The sequence below is a fragment of the Onychomys torridus genome, chromosome 16, assembly GCF_903995425.1.
Source record: "Onychomys torridus chromosome 16, mOncTor1.1, whole genome shotgun sequence".
Taxonomy (NCBI): Eukaryota; Metazoa; Chordata; class Mammalia; order Rodentia; family Cricetidae; genus Onychomys; species Onychomys torridus.
In genome coordinates, this window is record NC_050458.1 from 66,589,263 (window position 1) to 66,611,721 (window position 22,459).

The window sequence follows — 22,459 nt, forward strand, 5'->3', positions numbered from 1 at the left end:
CAGCTGGACCTGAGCAACTGCAAGAACAATCTGGAGCCTGTTTATGAGGCCCACATCGGCAGCCTGCAAAAGCAGCTGGATGGGCTGTCTGGGGACAGAGTGAGGCTGGACTCGGAGCTGAGGGGCATGAGGGATACCGTGGAGGACTGCAAGAAGAGGTGAGCAGGGACACTGTGTGGACTAGCTGACCCCTGGGGTGGGGCCTTCTAAGCAGGTCCTGGGACTTCTGCCTGTGACCTCAGGGGGATTGAACTTGGGTAGAACAAGCCAGCCATCTGAGCTCATCCAGAAAGATGAGAGCCTTCATGGGCATAACCAAGCAGGCTGGACCGTGGATACTCAACCTGCTGGTGATACTAGGGATTCCCCTTGAGGCAGTCTCCTCTTTTGTCTCTTTTGTGTGTTGCTTCCTAACTCTTCTAGAGAGCCCTTGTGTGTGTGCAACACAGGACTCCAGTTCCTAAGCTCACCCAGGGTGCCCCAAGTTCCCAGAAAATCCAAGCAGAGCAGGAGTGGAGTTCCTGTTGAACTTCTCTCACTGAGTCCTGCACATTTGAGCCATATTCTTTCTTGACCTGGGTGCGGGTAGTTCTGGTTTCCTGGACTCCCATCTCAGGTTGGAGTGGCATTGTCCTGCTCCTGTGATTGGATGCTGAAAAGGGAGGAGGGAAAATGGACTCACTCCCCAGGCATCAGAAGAAACCTAGACCCAAACTTTGCAGGCACCAAGCCCAGGTACCTACTGACAACTCAGACAAGCACCCCTACCAAGTTGGGACAGCTGAAAACATCTGTTTAAGGATCCACAATCCATATATCTTGTTGTATTTCTCAGTGAGAATGCACAGATATAGACGCATAAACCCTGGCACCCCCAGCCTGGTTCACCGATGCTTTTCCTGCAGGTATGAAGAAGAAATAAACAAGCGTACAACTGCTGAGAATGAATTTGTGGTGCTTAAGAAAGTAAGAAGGGCACCTGGCCTCAGTCCCCCGTGGTGGGTGCAGGGGTAAGAGGAGAGGATGGAATGAGGCCTGCACTCCCCAGAGGGCCTGGGGCTGAAAGCCCAGAGACAAGGCTGGCTATGTCCATTGTGGACACTGGTGATTGTCTAGCATAGATCACTTTGCCATCTTCACAGCTGTATAAATGGACAAGAGTCCAGCTGTGGATAGTCTTTCCCAGCTCATGGTCAGTAATGCACAGGACTCTGAGAAGGGCCATGCCCCCTTTCTAACTTTTCTCAGCAAGTCTCTTTGGCTGCCTCAGTGACTGTGGGGAGGAACAGGGTCTGTGCTCTCCTGTGGAGAAACCCCTCACCGTGAGTCTGGGATGAAGTTGGGTTCTTGCCCCGGGAGTCTTGAGTCTTCCTGGGACAGTCAGCCATAGGGTGGGGTTCATAAGAGATTGGTCAGTAGGAGGTGTCTGGATTCCCTTTAGGATGTGGATGCAGCGTACATGAGCAAGGTGGAGCTGCAGGCCAAGGTGGATGCCCTGGATGGAGAGATCAAGTTCCTCAAGTGTCTGTACGAGGGGGTAAGGCTTGTCATTGCCTCTAGCTTTGGATTGGGGAAAGACTTAGGATGATAAGATACCTATTTATCAGTCAGTTTAAGAGCCCAGGGCCCTCCCGCATTCGGGTGCTGAAGGCTTTGTAGTTCAAAGGCTGGATGATAGCTGAGCAGGCTATTTTCCTTATCTTGCCCCCTCTTGGGACAGATATGTGACTTTCTCCTCAGTTGGATTCCCATCTACTGGATAGTTTTTCAAAGCCTTGGCTCTGTTCTTGTATAGCTTTAGGGAATGTGGCAGGTGCCTGTTTGGATGTCCTGGGGTTATCCTCTGGGATAGGGCCAACATTTTGTCATCTTTCCCTGGTTACAATGCATTCTTTTTCCTGTAGGAGATTGCTCAGATGCAGTCCCACATAAGTGACACATCTGTCATCTTGTCCATGGACAACAACCGAAACCTGGATCTGGACAGCATCATTGCCGAAGTCCGTGCTCAGTATGAGGACATTGCCCTGAAGAGCAAAGCTGAGGCTGAGATGGTGTACCAGACCAAGGTGGGGTTGACTGTATACCTCTCCAGTGGTGTGTGTGTAGGGGGTCTGGCTTGGTCTCATTTTTTTCTGTTCCATGACTCACTACAGCCTCTAGCTAGCTGGGAATACAACAATGACCTTGACACTGTGGGAAGCAAGAAAGGAAAAGACATAGCTCTGTCCTTGGGCTCCCTTTAGGCTGATGGCAACCATTTCAGGATGCAAAATCATGATGCAAATGATGTATCCTAACGCAGGACTAGGTGGGATTGGGCAGGACCCACTTTCTGGAGGCAGAGAGTTCTAAAGTGCACTTGGGGGAGGGTAAGTGTGATGGTTGGCATCTCAGCTCTGTCATTACGGTGAATCATAGGTCTCTTCAGTGTGATCTGGGATCAGCCAACCCCCGCTTTTTCACTCAAGTCCACCTACAAGGATGAAGAGGGTGTTGCTATCCTTCACATCTTAGCTCCCCCGATGGGCGTGGGTAGGAGGTGACTCTTAGATAATCTGGTTTCTCTGATCATGATAGTAACTTTCTAATTGTTCCCTGCTGTTCACTGGACTCCTTCTCTCGATAAATCACCCGTGGGAGACCTTATCTCTCCTTCCCCATCTCCTTCCCAGCCTTGGATGGAGAGGTTCAGCCTGTTGGGGAAGGGTTAGCCTTCACGGCTTAAGGGACAACACAAACCTCGACTTTTTGGTGAAGGCTCAGACTTGGTCCCACTAGTTCCTTCCCTGTTTACTCTCACAAGCCAGGGTAAGAATGGCCATGTAATTAAGCCCCCATAGGTTGTCAGGATCCAGCGTTCAAATGCAGGCTTCCACCTCCATAGTCCTTTTCAGAAGAATCAGACGAGTCTCACAGATGTGATTATACACCGTTTGCCACGTGGGTTATTGGTACTTCCACTTTACCATTGGCTTAGCGAGAGGGATGCCATGGCTAGGTGCTGACCACAGGGCTGTAAGGCTGGTTGTCATGGTCACCATTGCAAGATGGATAAGTGAACCCTACAGATGCAAGAAACTCACCAAGAGCACTCAGTTGATAAGGGGTGATGGTGCTGGCACTTCTGGGGTGCTGAATCAGGTAAGAGCTGAGCATTCTGGGAAGGGGGCAAGGCAACACATCACCCTGAAGTGCCAAAGACCATGCCTGCTGTTTTCCCTTTAAATTGCATTCTGAGCTTGAGCTGGGATATTCTGTTGACTATTCAATGGACAACCCTAAAGGTTTCATGGCTGACATTCAATGGTGATCCCGCCCTCCTTCCATGCCCAACAAGAAAGTCTATATAGCTTGTGCTCAGCTATGCTAGCAGGGAGAAGGGGAAGTGAGAAAATACATCAGCCAATTGGCTCCTCATTCTGTCAGTCATCTATTCACTCATCAGATCTTTTTCTTGAGCACCAGCGAGGCATTATGCTATGTACTGAGAATTCAGGAAAAAACAAAACAAAACAAAACAAAACAAAAAAATCGTCCACTGAGGAAGGCACAGAAACATGTCAGTGAGGTCTGATATGTTTGACTTCTGGAGCCCAGGGTCACAGGCTAATTGCACCTAATCAGTGGTGGATTAGGGAAGGTCTCCTGATCTGGCCTAGCTACAACTAGGAAGAGGGAGCAGGTAGGGGAAGGGTTCTGGGAGAGGGAGAAGCTCATACTCCCTCAAGAGGCATGGGGGCATGCGAGTCATTAAGTCATTTATTTGGCAAAGCTGGGGAACCAGATAAATGAAGGCAGGGCAATGAGAAGTAGGCACCTTGACTCCATGCTAGGAGTTTGAATTTCATCTTGACTTTGAAGGGAGGGAGGGTCATGGTTGGGGATGAATCTTGCAAAGATGCAGTGTGGAGAGTTGGGACTGCCAATAGTCCCGTGCCAACTCCAACCCTCAGGAAGATCAGCCAGGCTTAAGGCAAATGAATAAGTCTGGGGACAGATGGTTATAGAAACAAAGGCTCTGAAGCTGGGGACTTGGGGTTCCTTCTCTCTTCTGCCGCATGGCCCCGAGCAAAGCACCTTTTCTGTGCTAGCTTAAGCATTGATAACCCTTAAGTCATACATATGCTTTGTTACCTCCCACATACCAGTTCCAAGAGCTGCAGCTGGCAGCTGGCCGACATGGAGATGACCTCAAACACACCAGGAACGAGATCTCTGAGTTGACACGGCTCATCCAGAGACTGCGATCAGAAATTGAGAGTGTGAAGAAGCAAGTGAGTGACAGAGACTCCTGACTAGGCCTCCTACATAACCCCACGGGAAGGCTGGGAGGCTGGTGGCTTCCTGCTTGTATCCTTTGCTTTGTACTCTGTCCTAGAAACCCCTTCCTCAGAGAAGGCTCATCTCCTCAACTACTGTGTTTCCCATCTGAAGTCTAGAACCCTTATAGGGTTTCCCCCAAAGCTACAAGACTGAGACACTTCCCTGGGGCCAAGTGAAGGTCCTCACTGCCAGATACATTCTTGGAAGTGTAGTGGGACAGAGTAGCCCCCACCTCCTCCATTAGCACATGCACACAGGAGTAAAGTAGGGCCTAGGTACTTCAGAACTCAGGGGGGAATCTACCTCCTGCCCCTCAGTGCTCCAACCTGGAGACAGCCATCGCTGATGCCGAACAGCGAGGTGACTGTGCCCTCAAGGATGCCCGGGCCAAACTGGATGAGCTGGAGGGCGCCCTGCAGCAGGCCAAGGAGGAGCTGGCTCGGATGATGCGGGAGTACCAGGAGCTGATGAGTATGAAGCTGTCCCTGGACATCGAGATCGCCACCTACCGCAAGCTGCTGGAGGGCGAGGAGTGCAGGTGACAGCGGGGACACCAAGAGAAACTTTGCAGTCCTCCCCTGGTCCAGTTCCCTAGACTGTGGGATGTGGACACTGGAGGGGCTATAGATGCTTTTCAGTTTAACCACAAACAAGCCCCAGGACGATTTCCAGCCACACAGTATGACAGCCATGTCCTTTCCATTTCCCCTCAGCTCTTCAGAGAGTTTCAGCTTAGTATTTCCAGCTTCAAGGCCTTGGTGGCCCTTACAAAAATATCTTGTGTTCATGGAAGGCCAGTGGGTCCTAAGTTCAGTCTCTTGGCAGATAGAGCAATCTTGCGCCCCTCCTCCAGTTGACTTGCTTTATTTTCACAGTGGACATGTCTTTTCTTCTTTTCTTATTTGGTTATATAATTCTGGTTTTGTTCATTGTGACATAATGACTTTTTTTTTTTTAAAAAAAAAAGAGAAATGCATTTTTTTCCTATAAAAGGCAGTCAACTGAAAATACTCAATTGATAATAATGTGGGCCACACTAAGTCCAGTATAGTTGGAGGGACACAGGACAAGGACTGGTCTAAACTCATGCAGGAGCTTTGTACATTACTATTTTAGTTGGTCTATATTCCATGCCTCTACTTACTCAGGCCTCAGCTACCCAGCAGTCAAGTAATGAGCTCAAGAGAAACTCCACAGGTGGAGGGGGGCCCTGGCAGCGGTGTTAGTGTGGGAGCCCCAAGACTACAGGCCTCCTATCTCTGAAGTGGGGGAGGTAGACTGGGGATGGCAGGAGGGACTTGGAGGCTCTAGCCTTGAGACAGAGGTTGTTGACACTTTCTAACTGGCTGGAGGCTGGTGGGGTTGGTGGAGGTGGAATTAGACTGCCTGGTGATCCTGGCCTGTGCCCAGTGAATGGGGAGCATGCCCAGTGAGTGGGAAGCTCAGCTAGAATCTTAAGTGTGATGGAGGCTCCCTGTGTTTTTTCTGTGCAGGATGTCTGGGGAACACACCAGTGCTGTGAGCATCTGTGAGTATTTCATGTTTCTGAGGCATAGTGCCAGGCAGCCCCAACAAGCACAAAGTAAATGCGTGGGTGCCTGCCATCAGGGTCCCTGTGGAGCATCCTGTACTCATCCTCCTGCCTCCACCATTCCGAGCTATTTCTTTGTCCGTAGAGTTAGCTTCCCCCAATTCTGAGTTTGTACACTCACCACTTCCCCCAGAAACTGCCTGTGCTGGGATGAACCTTGATAGCTGCTTAGCCTCTCCCGCTACCCACAGTCACCCTGTCCCGCTACCCACAGTCACCCTGTCCCGCTACCCACAGTCACCCTCTCCCACCACCCACAGTCACACTGTCCCGATACCCACAGTCACCCTGTCCCGTTACCCACAATCGCCTTCTCTTGCTACCCACAGTCACACTGTCCTGCATAATGGGACACTGAGTGCAGAGCCACCTGTCCCCTCTGTGGGTGGAGAGACCCATGTAGTCATGTGGACAGATGAGTGTTATCACTGGCCTCACAAGGCTCAGCCACTTTTTTCCTAAGGCGGGGTGGTGGTGGGTGGGTAGCACAGGCACCCCAATTCAAGCTGCCAGAAGTACAATAGAAGTGATATACGGGTGCCTTCTCTTGTTAAATGCAAAGATTTGGCATTATGTTTTGGCATCACCTGTCCTTTGGGGGAGCCTTGCTGTTCCTTGTTCATCCAAGAAAGAGCAGGTGCCTGACTGGGGATTCTGTGACATCAGGGCTGTTTTTCTCAAGGCTTGATTTGCTCAGGACTGAGTGTGTGTCACTAAACTTAACTTTGGGGTCCATGTGAGGGGTTTAGTTAGGAGGGGGATGTCTGAGTTGGGGGGCTGGAAGTTGGAAGGGACTTAGGGCCACTCTATCTGGAAACGCCCACTGATCCCTCTTCTCTCATTCGTCCACAGCGGTCATCAGCAGCTCCACACCCGGGGCCGTCGGTGCTGGGGCCAGCTTTGGATTCGGCAGCACCAGCACCTATGGCTACCGGTCCAGCTCTGTGGGTGGGGGCTACAACATACTGTCTGGGGGCTGTGTCACTGGGAGTGGGAATTGCAGTCCCCGTGCAGAGACCAAGGCCAGACTGGGTAGTGCAAGCGAATTTAAGGACGTTTCAGGGAAGACCTCGGCTTTGGGCTCACCCACAAAGAAAACCATGAGATAAACCAACAGCTGACCCCCGACATCTGCCTAGCCTTGGTTTTCTCTGGATTCTCTTCCAGGAAATCCTTCTGTTCTATTTACCGTCACTGGATTGTTACTTTTCTTTGTTACCAACGTTACCTTCTCTCTAACTCCTTTTATTTGTCTTCATTAGCCAACACCAGGATTCTAGGGAGTTACTCATGCATCCTTCTTCCCCAGTGCAAAGGAACCACTTCTCTTAGCCTTCCACAACTTCATGAGGACCCGATCCCTCTGCCTGCAGATGAAGGTTCCCTGTAGGCTGACCCTGATTCCCCTAATGCCCAGTACAAAATGGGCACATGAGACTTGAAGCATATTGCTGGACAGTCCTGCAAGAACCAGCCCACCCTAGAGCAAATACCTGGCCATAGTTGCATCTGGCAATCTCTGTCAGTTTAGGACTGGGAGTCCCATCCAGCATGGATCTCCCTTAGGCCCAGCTCTCTGTTCCTGTGTTCCACTAATAAACTTATAAAACTCATTTAAGGTCACATTGCCTCTTTCCTGAAGAAATCCTTATTTTAGGCCACGTCCCTTCTGTACATGGAGTGGTCACTGAATGGGAACCTCTGGCATCCGAGCTTCCTCCATTCCACAGGATTCTAAGTATTGTTTGATCTGCATGAATTAGACCCTCCACAAGCTGGGTCCTCACCTCCCTGCACAGACTCCAGCACCACCTGCACTGATACCCAGCCCTCACTTGTCCACACCCCACAGGTGTGTCTTCTGATCCCGACTTTCCTCAGGCAACCGTCAGGGGGTGTACGATGTTTAGCAACACATCAGGAGAGGAGTCAAGTGTCTGGCAGTAAAATTTAAAGCTGATCAAGAGGCACTGGAAAGCCAGTTCTGAAGAGCATAAGACTTGATAGATTTTTTTCTGGTTAAAAACCCCAAAGGTAGATTCCTCTTTGAAGAAATGATCCAAGTCCTTGTGGTCCTTCAGAAAGTTTGCACTGAGTCAATGGTATGCATGTTTGTATGCAGGTGTGAATCTGTGTGTGTGTGTGTGTGTGTGTGTGTGTGTGTGTGTGTGTGTGAACACATGCATATATATGTGTGTGTGCTTTGTTTACAGAACACTATGTGTTTAGAGATGTCTCTAGGTTCCTAGGCTGCAGGAATTTTTGTCAGATGCGACAGAATGCAAACGCAAGGGAGAGAACAGTGTGCATTGAGGTGGAAGCTGTGTGTGGCATCTGAACAAGAGCCCTGTAGCTTCAGGGTGTCTTAGTTAGGGCTCTGTTGCTGCAAAGAGACACTATGGCCACAGCAACTTTTATAAAGAAAACATTTAACTGGGGTGGCTGGCTTACACTTTCAGAGGTTCACTCCATTATCATCATGACAGAGAGCATGATGGTGTGCAGGCAGATGTGGTGCTGGAGCTGAGAGAGCTACATCTTGCAGGCAACAGGAAGTTGACTGCCACACTGAGGGAAGCTTGAGCAAAAGAGACCTCAAAGCCCGCCCCCACAGTGACACACTTCCTCCAACAAGACCACACTTCCTAATAGTGTCACTCCCTTTGGGGGCCATTTTCTTTCAAACCACCATGCAGGGAGTAAACAGATTTCAAGGACAGAACTAGAATTTTGAATTCTAATTCGGGAACTAATTGGTGATCCTAAGTATGGCTCCCAGCATACTGTGACAGCAGTCATTACCTCTGCTGCTTCAAGTGCCACAGCCAGTGTAGCCAGGAGCATCACAGGGACTTGACACAGGGTAATGGTAGACAGACACACAGGACTCGGGTTCACTTCCAGAGTGAGCAATTTTTATTTTTTCCCACTGTTGTTTAGCTGGATACTAGGAATAGCATTGCCAGCAGACCTTGGCCTATTTGACTGCATTGGTTTCTTCCCGCCACACTTCCCTGCCTTTGTGGCCCTGTTTTGCCCTAGAGGACATTCTTCCTAGGCTTTATCTCATGCCCCCCAGTTTTCTGCAGTCCAGAGCCACATTGAGTCAGGGTTCACACTGAGAAAGGAGCTGCGGATCATCTACAGCATTACACTTTGTTCACATTTGTTCTCCTGACCTGCTGCATTTAAAATAAGATAACGAGGATGCCAGGGCAGGCGAGTCATTGGCATTCTTACCCAGTGGTGGGCTCTGCATGCCAGGCAAAATGTGCGCAACAGTGCAAGAGTGGTATAACTGTTAGGAAGGTGACCAACTGCGTTTTGATCAGATTTGAGCCCCAGTTCACCAGAAAGAATTCATTAGAACTATGAATTCATTCAAAGAATTCATAGTTAAAAGGCCATAGATGGGGAGGTCATAGGCTCTAAGTGGGGAAAACCTACTTTGGTAAGGGAACATGTTGTCAAACTCTCTCAAAGGTTGATTTTAATACCCATAGATTAGTGCTGCTCTCGACCTCAATAAGAGAAGCTTCTTTTTACAATGGGCAGAGATAAACACAAAGACTCATAACTTGTCAAAGTACTGAGAAAAATTGACTGTTGAGTGTTCAACCCTAAATGGGGTCTGGCTCTCTCTATCTCCCTCCATTCCATGAAAGTGGAAAGAGTCCAAGAAATGACACTTGAGGTCATGACCTTCATGTATTCAGAAGCAGATGCACACACATACATACATATGGGAGGGGGTGGGTATAACAAGGCAGGTCTAGAACACTGACTCTTTTGCTCACTCAGTGGCCATTTGTCTAGCTGACTGAGGAGTATTCTGGGCCTGGGCTTTTCTTGTTCAGTGGTTACATAGGCCAGGAAAGTAAGGCTATCCCATCAATCAATGGCTTCATCTCTAAACCCTAATTCTCCTCTTTTCCCTGAGACAGCAGACCTGGCAGCAGCCACTTGAGATAACACACACACACACTTGGCAGGGTTCAGCACAACTTTTCCCACATGGTCTCCTATGGGCCCAGACCAAGATAAGATATCCTAATTCTATGCCCTCCCTACTCAGCCAGGCTCTGTATGAAACCCACCCACCACATGAATTCCTCTAACCTGGCCACTGGAGGAGATACAGACGGATGAGAAGACAGCGGTGTAGTGAACATGAGAAGGCATGCAACCTCTTGACCATAATGTCCAGTTCCAGCTCTACACTTTCAAGCTCTGTGGCGGTGAGCTTTTCAGACTCAGTTTTTATCATCTGTCAAATGGAGTGAAGAGTGACATTCTGGCTACATAACCAGAGTCTTATTTAAAACTCTCAGGGCATGGAAATAGTGTTCACTTTTAATCATTTTTAATTTATTTATTTATGTGTGGGAGGGTTTTGTCTGCATGTTTATCTATGTACCACATGCATCCCTGATGCCCATGAAGTCCACATCTGACCCCCAAACACTGGAGTTACAGATGACTGTGAGCTGACAAGTGAGTGCTGGGAATGAAACTAAAGTCCTCTGGAAGAGAAGCCAGTGCTTTTACCTGCTGAGCCATTGTTCCCACCCTATGGTGTTAACATTTTACAAAGAGAAATATTTCAGTCTGTATCTTTCCCATCTGCAGCAATACCATCAGCTCACAAAACACCACCACAAAACATTATATTCCAAGACTATTTAGGTTTTTGACAAAGATAATGTTTCTTAATCCTCACAAAAGTGCTAGGAGGTAATTACTAATGTCATTGTGTTTCAGAAGTAGACAGTAAGGTTCAAAGGATTAAGAGCTTTTCCAAAACAATGCAACCAACTAAACGGTAGAAGTAGGATTTGAATCATGGCCAACTGGTTCCACACTCAATGCACACGTATAGACTTGAATCAAGTACTGGATCCATAAGTGCCCAAGGGGACACACAGCGAGTGCCCCGTGTGGTTGGTGAGCTCCTAGACTTTCAGGCAGTACCTCCTACTATTTCTTCCCATGGGAAGTAATAAAATATTTGGAGATCACCAAGTTACAAATATTGCCAGCATTTGTGTGAGTCACCATAACCCAGAAATGCTAGTCAATACTAGTCAAATGTATAAATAAAAGCAACCTTGTTTCCTCCTTGTATGTTTTATATTTCTTGTACTGTTTAGCAACCCCAATTTAATACCAAATAAGATTAGTACCATTCCCAGTCTTATAGGAAAAGCATTAAGACCTTCAACATTTAATGTTTACTATAAGGGAACTCTGTCTTTCTCTGTCTCTCTCTGTCTCTGTCTCTCTCTGTCTCTGTCTCTCTCTGTCTCTCTCTGTCTCTGTCTCTCTGTCTCTCTCTGTCTCTCTCTCTCTGTCTCTCTCTGTCTCTCTCTGTCTCTCTCTCTCTCTCTCTCTGTCTCTCTCTCTCTCTCTCTCTCTCTCTCTCTCTGTCTCTCTCTGTCTCTCTCTCACACACACACACACCATGTGACTGTGGAAGTTTTACAATTCAAAATCTGATGGAAGAGCTGGCAAGCTGAAGACCATAGTTCAAATTCAAAAACTGAGCCCCAAGTCCACTTGCCAGAGTCTCCAGCAGGCGCCCGCCATCTTGTTTGTTCACTCCATGCTGTCTGATTTAGTGATGAGTGAACATTCGATTCATCAAGTGTTTTTGCATTTGTCCAGGTGGCCATGTGTGGTTTCCTTCTATAATATGACAATATACCAAATATGATTTTTCCTTTTCATTTCTGGAGAGTGAATCCAGTAACTGATTCTTAATGTTGACCAACCTTTCATTTCTGGGCTAAATCTCCCATAGCATGATGTGGCATCCTTTTTACGTACCCCTAAGTCAAATTTGCTCATATCTTCTTGAGAATTTTGGAATCTGTGTTTTTGAGGGATGTGAACATGTTTAGGTTTTTTACGATGTCCTGGTATGGTCCCATAAAACAAAACAGAAGGTATTGGCTGCTCTGTCTTCTGGTAGTTTGTATAAAATTGGTATTATTTTGTAATTAATCCTACATATCCTTCAGGGCCTGGATGTTCAGTCATCATATCTGGGAAACCTTCCTTAGTCTCACAACACTGTATAATAATAATAATAATAATAATAATAATAATAATAATAATAATAATGAGCACCTGCTGCATGTGGTGAAGGTGCAAGCCCTAAAGAGTAAGTAGACACTTTGAATTTTCGTTGTGTTTATCTTTCTAATGGCCCTGTAAGGCGATGCTGTTTTATAAATGTGTAAAATCAGGCTCTGAATTGTTAAATAATGTACCTGAGATCTTATAGTCTCTTGTCTAACCATTACTTTTTTTTACTAAGAGCCCACTGAACTTCAAAAATACCAGAAAATGAGCCCAACACAGAGTCTGCAGATTGCAGTTCTCATACCACAGACTCAAGTGCACCTGAGGCTGATTAATCATGTGGATTTCCAGGTTCCTACCCACTCCTCTGTGATGGGAACTCCAGGGAGCTGCAACTAAGAGCATGTATTTTAAATAAGCACCTAAATGACTTTAATATACACAATAGGCCCCAGAGTAGCCATTGCACTAACGGCATCCACTTTGTAAGAACAGCTGTTTGTAAATTCCCCATCCATCCCCACCTAGACCATGAACTTCCTGCAGGATGCTCTGCCTTTATCTCTGTGTGGCCAAATACAGTCTCTCATCTTCATCATGGTGTGAGACATTTATCTAAGCAGAATGAGAAGAAATGGGAGCAGCCTATGCTCACACTCAGGCTCAGACCAGTCTCAACCTCCTCACCAACTCTGAGTCCCAAACCACTATTGCTGGAAAATGAAGAACACATAGACTGTGTTCTTGCCTTAAGAGCTTTGGGGTCTTAGAGGCCCTCTCAGTCCAGCCCCCTGAAATTATACAGAAATAAAAATTGGGAGGAAAAAAACAGTTCTCCCAATGTCACACAAATACCTCATCCGCAGTATGAGGCTTTGGCCATTTTACAACTAGAGTGTTCAATTTCAGAGGGACTCCTGCAGAAGGTGGGGGGAAGGGAAGTTCATGAGAAGAAGTAGGCAAAAGATCTAGTTGGATTTACATGAGATATTATAGACAGAGAAAGGGAGGGACTAGGTGTCCTGAAAACCTCACGTCATCACAGTGTAAGTAAATCCTTGTCCTTTTTTTCCTATGAAAATGGAATTCACAAATCTTGCCTGGACCTCTCTGCATTTTAAAGCCCAAAATTTGACAAATCAATCTTTGAACTTGATGGAAATAGGCAGGGATGGGGAGTAGAGAGTATGACCAGATTCTACTCCATTCTACTCAGGGGGGAATAAAGAGTCCCCCCGCAAAGCTGGCCTCTTGCCCAGTCCTAACCTCTGAAAGCCTCAGGCTGTACCTTTCCATTAATGTTCAGGGCTGATTCGGCTGTTGGGAGTCCAGTAAGAAAGCAGCTGGGGTCTGAGTGGGCTGTCTCTGCGGAAGGGCTGAGAAGCTGCGAATTCAAGGACTAAGATGCATGTCACTGACAGTACCATAATGAAAGTGCTGGGAGTGAACCCTGCTCCTGCCCTGCCTTACCTCTCTACCCCGCAAAAGTTACCAGGCACCTCTCAGCTGTTGAAGCCCAGAAATGGGATGTAAACCGGCAGGTGGAGGTTAGGATTCCAAGCCTCCTCCTGGGATTGGACTTTTCTTAGCTAAAGTGGAAGTTCAAATTCACTGACGGCTGGAGCTCCCTTCCTGCCATGCGTCTGGGAACTAGTTCCTGCTTATGGTTGTGTTTACGTTTATACCACGGGTGTACCATAAAACCACCACCAACCCGCCATGACTCTCCCCAGCTCGCCCTCTTACTTCCATAGACCGCGCCACGTGGCTGTGGTCTGGGAGGTTCTCGGCCCTGCTGAGGATGTTCAGCCTCCCCTGCTGCCACTTTGTCACCCGAAACCCTTGGAGCGCCTTCTCCCGACACCTTCCACTCTTCATCCCAGATGCTCAGGGCCAGCAAAAGCACCCGTTCTTTGTGAACACCTCCTGTTTCTGCCAGGCTCTCCTACATCCCCCGAGGGTAAGACGAGGGCCTCATCAAGGCCTGCCTTCTATTCGCTCTGACCACTGAATACCAACCCAAGCTGCCCAACCATTCCTCGTCTCCCCGGAAGTTCCAGTCGGGCATCAGGGCTTTGTGAGGAAAAAGCTGAAATCTTCTCCATACCTCCAGAAACTCCTCATGAGTGGCACGTCCCTGCGTAGAGACTTCAGGGAGTCCCTGAATGAAAGGGAAAGCCCAAGCGAGGCACCTGGTGTGTGGAGACAGAGCTGCTCTGCTGTGCAAATAGGAACAGATTCTTCTGGGGATCCCACTGGGATGTTCTGTTTCAGCCTGGCCAGGTAGGGGGCTCTCATAGGGACATAAATCTGGTTTGTGCTGGGCGGAGTGTGCTGTGCACTGAAAAGCTGCGCTGTAATGACCTGAGTGGCTATCCAGGGCTCAGCTAGTTTTCCCTGCAGATAAGTAACTTCAAAGCAAAGCTCTTGTCTGAAGCGGGGGGGGGGGGGGGGGGGGGGGGCACTCTGTGGGAAATGCTTCTCAAGAACAGTACTTCTGGCAAGAAAGAAAATTTCTATAAATTCCCCCAGCTCACCACCTGAAAAGGCCATGGTCCCCAATCTGGCAAATCCTTCCTGATGATGTTGCACCAGCCCTGACTTCAGGGCCATCCCTGGTCCCCTCCTACTAGAGGAAAACCTCCTGAGTTCCCCAGCCACCCCTCCCTCAAAGGCCCATCCCTTACCCAGGAGCCCTGCTTTTATCACTTTCAAATCTCCTTTCTCTGTGGACCCCATTTCCACCAAAGCTTGACATCCAATAGACACTACACAATATCAATTGCAAATGAAGTTTATTATGCAGATACCCAGACCACAGCACTCAGAAACCAGAGTCCATTTGAGAGGCTATGTACACAGAGGCATAGTTTCCCGGACCACTGTTGGGGGATGGAGGAGGGAGGCTACCCTGGGGTCCCCAGCAGAGCACCATCTGGAAAGGACTGCTAGATGGGCAATGCCAAGAGGCCAGGAACAGGACATGGGTTGAAGACCCACTGGGACAACACAGATTCTTCCCCAGAACACAGTGCGTGTCTCTGACTCTAATTGTTTATGAGAGGTCTTTCATCACCCCCTCTCCAAAAACAAGAAATGTCATCAGAGGTGGATTACAAAAATTGGGGTTGCTCCAAGTTAGAGATACAGAGATACAGCTGACATTCTGGAATCAAAGTGTAGGGAAAGAACCTATCTCTATCTAAAAGAGAAGGTCACCCCGGAGCCACAACCTTCCCCTGAACCAGAACCCCCCCTTTCAGAGCCAGATACTGTACCCCCAGAGCCTGAACCTCCCCTGGAACCTCCTCCAGAGCTATATCCGCCTCCTCCAGAGCCTGAACCTCCCCTGGAACCTCCTCCAGAGCTGTATCCTCCTCCAGAACCTGAACCTCCCCTGGAACCTCCTCCAGAACCTGAACCTCCTCCAGAACCTGAACCTCCCCTGGAACCTCCTCCAGAACCTGAACCTCCCCTGGAACCTCCTCCAGAGCTGTATCCTCCTCCAGATCCTCCCCTGGAACCTCCTCCAGAGCTATATCCGCCTCCTCCAGAGCCTGAACCTCCCCTAGAACCTCCTCCAGAGCTGTATCCTCCTCCTCCGGATCCAGATCCTCCCCTGGAGCCAGAGCTTCTGCCTCCAGAGCCATAGGTGCTTCCTCCTCCTCCTCCTCCTCCTCCATAAGACCCTCTTCCTCCGGAACTTTGACCTCCAGAGCCAAAGCCAGCCTTGGATGCCACGGATGAGGAAATGGTGCTGCTTGTCACGGCTGTGGGAGAGATGATGTCAACCCAGGAGTTCTGACCACCTCTACCCACCACTGCCCCATTAAGACAGGCACATGCCCCACTACGTACACACAGACACGTTGTCGTTGAAGTCTCCAGACATCCTGTCAGGGAGAAAAAAAAATTGTGACTGAGCATCTGGACTCCGTGTGGATGAACAAAGTTGTTTTACAACTTCCACCTACTACCGTGCAGCTTAGCTACTTCAGCCAGCCACACCTTCTATGCTGACAGATGACAGAGATTGACAGAGGCGGTGACAGATAGACCCCATACATCTCTATAGCTTGAATCTCAATCCATCCCAAGATCTCGCTCCAATCAAAATACACACTTGTGTTAGAGATCCAGAGTGGCTGAAAGGACCAGTCACTTCTGACTGTGTACCCCATGTTGTATTTACGGCCACCTCATGGAGTCTGCAATCCAGAATCCACACCACACCCAACATTTCAAAACGAGGCTGCACCATGAACATTCAGCAGAAGGAACTGAAACTCTGTGAAGCTGCCTACCCTCCCCAGGTCCCTGCCATTTCCACCGAAGCCTTGGCTGTTCCAGCCCAGGTTCCATTGCCTGCCAGCTCCTTCATGGGAACAGGAGGCATTGCCTTTCAGACATGTACAGAGCAGTGGCTTGGAAAGGCAGCTCCATTGTTATACTAGCTACTGACACCCCTGGCTTTTCCTCTCCCAATAGCTTCAGCTACCTTAAGTTTCCTAAGAATGCTGATATGGTAGTCAGATGGTTCTGTTTGTCATTCTAGAGGCCCTCAAAGAAAAAAAGTGTGTCCCTCCGACACATTTGAGGCCACCTCCCCATTCTGGGCCAAACCGTGGAGGGGAAGGAAGCTAGTCACCCTCAGAATTCGAGATAAACCCTTCGGTGTGTCTACCTATGTTCATGTCATTTTGTGTTCTCTTTTAAAGAAGGATTTTTAAATTACCACCTAGTTTAACATCTTGTAACAGGTCCTGTTCACCATTCTCTACTGATAAGTTCTGTTATAGTTCTCATCCTGAATGTCTGCTTGGAGAAGCATACCGATGCTAATCTCACTAGCCAGAGGCCCTGCCCAGTCCTCAGCCTTCTCTCCCTTCACTCCTGCCCTGACTCCAGGAGACAGGAGAGTGTACACCGTGACACCCTCTGTAGCGACACCCTCACCTGCACTCCTCGCCCTCCAGCAGCTTGCGGTAGGTGGCGATCTCCACGTCCAGGGCCAGCTTGGTGTTCATGAGCTCCTGGTAGTCCCGAAGCAACTTGGCCAGGTTCTCTCGGGCCTGCTGCATGGCCTCCTCCAAGTCAGTGAGCTTGGTCCTGGCATCTTTGATGGCATGCTCTCCACGCTGCTCTGCATCTGCAATGGACTCTTGTACACTCTTACACTATGAGAAGAGGAGAGAAGGCCTCTGTGTTACAGAGTAGGGTCAGCCTGATGGAGAAGATGAAGGGCAAGACACTTGGTGTGGGAGACCAGAATCACTGGCCCTGGAAGTCTTGGGGGCGCCCCCTTTGGAGTTAACAGATGTTGCAGACCACTGTGTTATGACTTCTAGCTGCTGTCTCCAAGCTATCTTCCTCCCATATCCCTTTGACTGAATCCATAGGCTTTCCCTGCAATGCCCTCGACCCTCCTAACACAAGAACTCATTGTCCATCCCGTTCGATGTGCAAATGAAGAAACTCTATTCTGCAGAATTTCTGCTACCTATTAATCAGACTCTGCCCCAGCAATCAGCTCTAAAGCCAAGGTCCAACATGGACTAGCTTCCTCCCACTCACCGCCCCTCTGTGAACACAGTCATCACGGCTGCTGCCTAGGGGCTGCACCGCGATAGAAGAGGAAGCTGTGTCTCCAGTCACAGCAAGCCAAACAAGACCTTGCTTTATCTGCTGTTTCTCCCTTGCTTTTCCTTTGCTGATCCTCACTTCAGAATGTGTCTTGAACTACTCTAAAGGTTTTAAATAGCATTGACCTGGAGGAGATTGGGATTGGTGTAAACTTCTCAGTTTCTCTCTGTCCCTTTATCTCTCTCCTATGCTTGGGGGGGGGATGGCAGAGGTGGGGACCCACCCTGAGCCCCAGGCCTCACCTGCTTCTTCACATGTGATATCTCCCCTTGCAGCCTTTGGATTGTGCGGTTCAGCTCACTGATCTCCATCTTGACCTCTTTCAAGCTGTCCCCATGTTTTACAGCAGTGACCTGGAGTTCTTCATACTGATGAGGGAAAAGGGAAACAGTTCACAGGGAAGTCCTGTCTGAGGAAGGCTTAATCCAAGCTAAAGAAGGCCAGTGACAGGCCAGGGATGGTCACCAACCTAAGGAACAATCTCACATGCCCCTGAGGATTTAGTGCCATTCTCTGAACTGTCTTAGGAATGAGCTCGCCTTCCATCAGACAAACATTCTGATGCCCTTCCTAGACATGACCTAGATAGGGGTGAGGCTCAGTTGTGGCTCCCTCTGCATCCCCAGGACTTGCCTTGCTGTGGTACAGCTCCTCTGTCTCAGTCTTGCTCTTCTGGGCGATGATCTCATATTGATTCTGAACCTCAGCAATTATGCTGTCCAGGTCAAGGTTCCGGTTGTTGTCCATGGACAAGATGACATTGGTGTCAGTGACAGTCTGTTGTAGCTGGGACAGTTCCTACAACACACATACATACACACATAGTGATGAGCCATGATGTTCTGCCCACAGCCACAGAGAGAGGCTTCCTTTCCCTGACATTAAGGAAATGTAGACTCTCAAACTAAGCATGCCTTGGGTAGGGTGGAAAGTGGTACCCCCACAGGGCTATCCTCAGGATGGAGATGATGGCAGAAAGGTGTTGATGGGCATCCTAATAAAATGCCCTCACCACCAGTCCAGTAGGCCTAGCAAGAACCTGGTCCATGGCAGATCCCTTTAAGTTTCCTTCCTATCTCAGAAGTAGGCTGGGGAGAGAACAGGAGGCATGATGAATTTTAACCTCTGGAATATAATGGCACACGGGCACATGGACACAGGGAAGTTCTCTTCCAAAGGGAGCTGGACATGCAGAGGATGGAGGAAAGGAAAGTTGACCTGGTATTTCCAAATGTCACATGACATCAGAAGAAGAAATTCCTCTCCCCCATTCCTACCCTAGGGAAACCCCTTAGAGGACTGCAATGGTCTCACTGCATTGAAGTCAGCCAATCAACAATCCCATTCTGGCAGACTTTTTAACAATTGGAAAGGACTTTTCTTTGGTGGGAAAGGTGGAAGGTCAGGGTCTGTTGGGAACAGCTCCCTTTACCATGTCATAGAGTGTTCTCAGGAAATCAGCTTCCTGCATCAGTATGTCCACCTTGGCCTGCAGCTCTGTCTTGTCCATGTAGCAACTGTCCACATCCTGCAGAGAAGTCAGAGGCCTCTCGATCAACTCATATGCCCCACCTTGAATGGCCCCCTGCGTGGGTCCCATATTCTCTCTGCTGCCTCCACCCAGTGCCTGTTAGTTAGCTGCCTCCGGCATCCCAGGGCACTTCCAGTTGAGCTGTATCTCCACAGACCCTCATTTAACATCTAAACTACCTTTGTAGGGAGTGCCGTGCCCAGATCAGCTGCTCATACACCCCAGCATCGTGAGAGCTAGCAATGGGCCGAACATTACCAACTAGTCCCCCTTGCTTGAGACATGGTGTGTTTCCATAATAGGTGCGCTGGCTTTGCCCTTCCACAATCTTCATGCCTCCCACCTGCTTGTCCATCTAAACTCTCCTGAATTTACCTGGACTATTCTCTAAAATCCTTGCAGGACCTGGGCTAGCACTCTGTCGTTTTCTAGCTCAAACCTTTACCAGTAAACAGACATTCTAAAGAGTCCCATTTCTCCTCTGCTTTTTAGAAGAATAAAGTGCTTTTTTGTGGGTATTTTTTCATGACACTCTTTAAGTGGATAATCGATGGAGGTGCTCTCCCAAATACAGTAGGCAAATTGGAAAAATCACCTATGGAAGTTAGTACACAGAGACCCTGTTCTTCTCAAGAAAACCAGCTCCTAATGTGCCCCACCCTGTTGCTGGCTCTGTGTGTGCACTCACAGTGGTTTTCTGGATCTCCTTGTAGACACAGTGAGGTGTCAGACAGTTCTATTCCTACCCTGCCCAGGGCATTCTCTTGCTCACCTTTTTAATCGTCACAAATTCATTCTCCGCAGATGTGCGCTTGTTGATTTCATCCTCATACCTGTTGAGCCCCCAAAAGACAACAGCAGTTAGACTGGTTCTATTTGGCCAGCTCCCTCCTTTCCCCTTTTCTACTAGAAGATTATACTCTCTTTAAATGCTTAGATTAAAACTATGGAAGTTCAAAATGAAGGTAGCTTTCTATTCATTAATTCGAGCATGTGCAAGCTCCAAAACCCCTGCCTTCTTTGTAACCAACAAAGATGCCACTCCACACCACCCTGGTGCACCAGCATGAGGTCAGCGAGTGAATGGCTTCAGTCAAAAGTCCATCTCCACTCAGGGTTTCCTCAGTCACGTACTTCTTCTTAAAGTCTTCCACAAGATCCTGCATGTTGTTCAAGTCTGAATCCTGTGAGCTTCTTTCTGCAGAAAGACTGTCCACACGTTTCTTGAGCATGCCAATATAGGCCTGGAAGATGGGGTCCAGGTTGGTGGTGCGGGTGCCCACATCCAGCTGCTGCAGAAGTTCCCATTTGGTCTGCAACACCTGGTTCTGCTGCTCCAGGAATCGAACCTACAGTGGTCAGAAAGAGAATACATAAGGTCTGAATCATCTGTCACACCAGTGAGCCACTGTTGCCCCCAAGAACCTCTGGTGCTGCTCCAGGAGATGTAGAAGTCACAATACTTCACCCTCGCCATCCAAGGGAGGCTGGAAAACACTATGCAGGGTTTCTGAGGCCCCCGACATCACACATGGAGAGCGTGTACAGACTTCTGACACTGAGTCTGTCCCACTCGAGACTCAGAATTCTCCTACTTCATGATCACTATTCTGTTCACAGCTGCTCCCTAGACTCCAAGCACTTCCCTCCCCCCATTCTAGTTCTCTGCCAAGGTCCCATAAATTCTGGAGAAAACAGAAAACAGGCATCTGCTGGCCCAGTAGCAGATGGCACCAAATAGGAGAGTCCTGGGGGGTAGGCAGAGCTCCTCCGCCTGAGTTTTAAGAACCTTGTAAATTCCTGTCTAATTCAGGGCAGAGGAAACAAGACAGGATTTTATGGGTCACCAAAATGAGAGTGGTTCTCTTGAGGGCTGGAATTCTATTCATCCCCAAACATATTTCAAGTACAGGTTCCTGGACTGCATTAGACTAATAACGCCCAGGAGAGACAAAGCCTACCCTCTCTCGACTGCTTTCACCTGGCCTGACATGCTCTGTCACTACTTGCCTATTTCAACTTTTCTATGACAGCCAATTTTTCTATAAATAGTATATATTTGGACTGAAAAATCAAATGTGAAGAAACTGTTGTACAATGTGTGGCCCCCAAAGCCAGCATCTCTTCCATTTGAAATTCGCAAAGGCCCCTGGCTTTGGTGGCCACACCAATGACTCCTGACAGCCTCTCCTTTCCTTTTCACCCAGCACCACGCGCCCAGCAGCCCAGCATCTCATCCCAGAAGGCGCAGGCCTCTCCCACTCACCTTGTCGATGAAAGAGGCAAATTTGTTGTTGAGAGTCTTGATCTGCTCTCTCTCCTGAGACTTCACGTTCTGGATCTCTGGGTCAACTTTGACATCAAGAGGCTGCAAGAGGCTCTGGTTGATGGAGACTTCATGGATGCCTCCACCAGGGAATCCTCCAGGCCCCCCAAAGCCACCGCTGCCTCCAAAACGGCCTCCACCAAAGCCGCCTCCACCAAATCCACCGCCTCCAAATCCACTGCCACCTCCGAATCCACTGCCACCTCCGAATCCACCGCCTCCTCCAAATCCTCTGCCTCCTCCGAAGCCAGAGCCACCTCCGAAGCCAGAGCCACCTCCGAAGCCACCACCTCCTCCAAAGCTGCTGCCGCCTCCGAAGCTGCTGCCGCCTCCGAAGCTGCTGCCGCCTCCGAAGCCGCCGCCACCTCTGCCACCAAATCCACTGCCGCAGCCAGCCACACTAGTAGAGATGCTCTTGTACCCTCCGAGGCCAACAAGACTCTGACTGCCAAAGCCACCTCCACCAGAACCTCCTCTGCCACCACCATGGCGGCTCAAGCAGGAAAAGCCGCTGGTTGATCTCCGGTTCCCACCAGAGACCACAGCTGAACCACTACTGAAGCCACGGAATCCACCGCCTCCTCCACCTCGAGACTTGCACGAGATCTGACAGCTCATGATGTTTTTTAACTCAGCAAAGGAAGTAGAAGATCCAAGCAGATCCAACGCTGGAGACTGAACTGTGCTGTTGGGAGACTCACAGGGTCCCCTTATATACCTGCCAACTAGGTGTTGGTGAGCTTGGGTGTGGGCCCACTTATGCATGGGTTTGGTCTGCCTGGAAGCTATTCTCGGTGAGTGATTATCAACCTAATGGCCATTAAAACATCTACTAATCAGCTCCATTCCAGAACCTGCTTCGATTGCGAACTCCTGTTTATCTGCACATCTGTCACGCAATTTGATTTTTGTAAAATCATCAGAAGAAGAGATTAGGATTTGGGTTTCTCAACTTGAA

The 22,459-nt window shown here is 48.9% G+C and overlaps 2 protein-coding genes across 2 annotated transcripts in view; one reads left to right on the forward strand and one right to left on the reverse strand.

Moving 5' to 3' along the window:
• LOC118596757 (keratin, type II cytoskeletal 73-like) overlaps positions 1–14,288 on the forward strand; it is a 14,619-nt gene extending 331 nt beyond the window's left edge. Inside the window, exons 2-11 of the mRNA XM_036207636.1 lie at positions 4–158; positions 906–966; positions 1,442–1,537; positions 1,905–2,069; positions 4,152–4,277; positions 4,644–4,864; positions 5,820–5,998; positions 6,770–6,949; positions 13,756–13,961; positions 14,115–14,288. Coding sequence (XP_036063529.1) covers positions 4–158; positions 906–966; positions 1,442–1,537; positions 1,905–2,069; positions 4,152–4,277; positions 4,644–4,864; positions 5,820–5,998; positions 6,770–6,949; positions 13,756–13,961; positions 14,115–14,288 — 1,563 coding nt within the window. The remainder of the gene's footprint in view (positions 1–3; positions 159–905; positions 967–1,441; positions 1,538–1,904; positions 2,070–4,151; positions 4,278–4,643; positions 4,865–5,819; positions 5,999–6,769; positions 6,950–13,755; positions 13,962–14,114) is intronic.
• A 911-nt stretch (positions 14,289–15,199) lies between these two features.
• Positions 15,200–22,119, reverse strand: Krt2 (keratin 2). Its single transcript, XM_036208485.1, has 10 exons — positions 21,876–22,119; positions 21,442–21,830; positions 20,310–20,524; positions 19,948–20,008; positions 19,077–19,172; positions 18,278–18,442; positions 17,887–18,012; positions 16,958–17,178; positions 15,860–15,894; positions 15,200–15,771 (listed from the first exon to the last, which is right to left on the reverse strand). The coding sequence occupies exons 1-10, from the start codon at positions 22,117–22,119 to the stop codon at positions 15,200–15,202; spliced, it is 2,124 nt and encodes a 707-aa protein (XP_036064378.1).
• Between the last annotated feature and the right edge of the window lie 340 nt (positions 22,120–22,459).

Bases quoted from the DNA above. Each gene is read 5' to 3' on its own strand.
- Krt2 (XM_036208485.1), bottom strand. From the start codon at position 22,119: ATGAGCTGTCAGATCTCGTGCAAGTCTCGAGGTGGAGGAGGCGGTGGA. The intron at 20,525-21,441 runs GTGAGTGGGAGA...TGACCACTGTAG, and splicing joins TTGCCTCTTTCATCGACAAG to GTTCGATTCCTGGAGCAGCA. The intron at 20,009-20,309 runs GTACGTGACTGA...GGGGCTCAACAG, and splicing joins GTGGAAGACTTTAAGAAGAA to GTATGAGGATGAAATCAACA.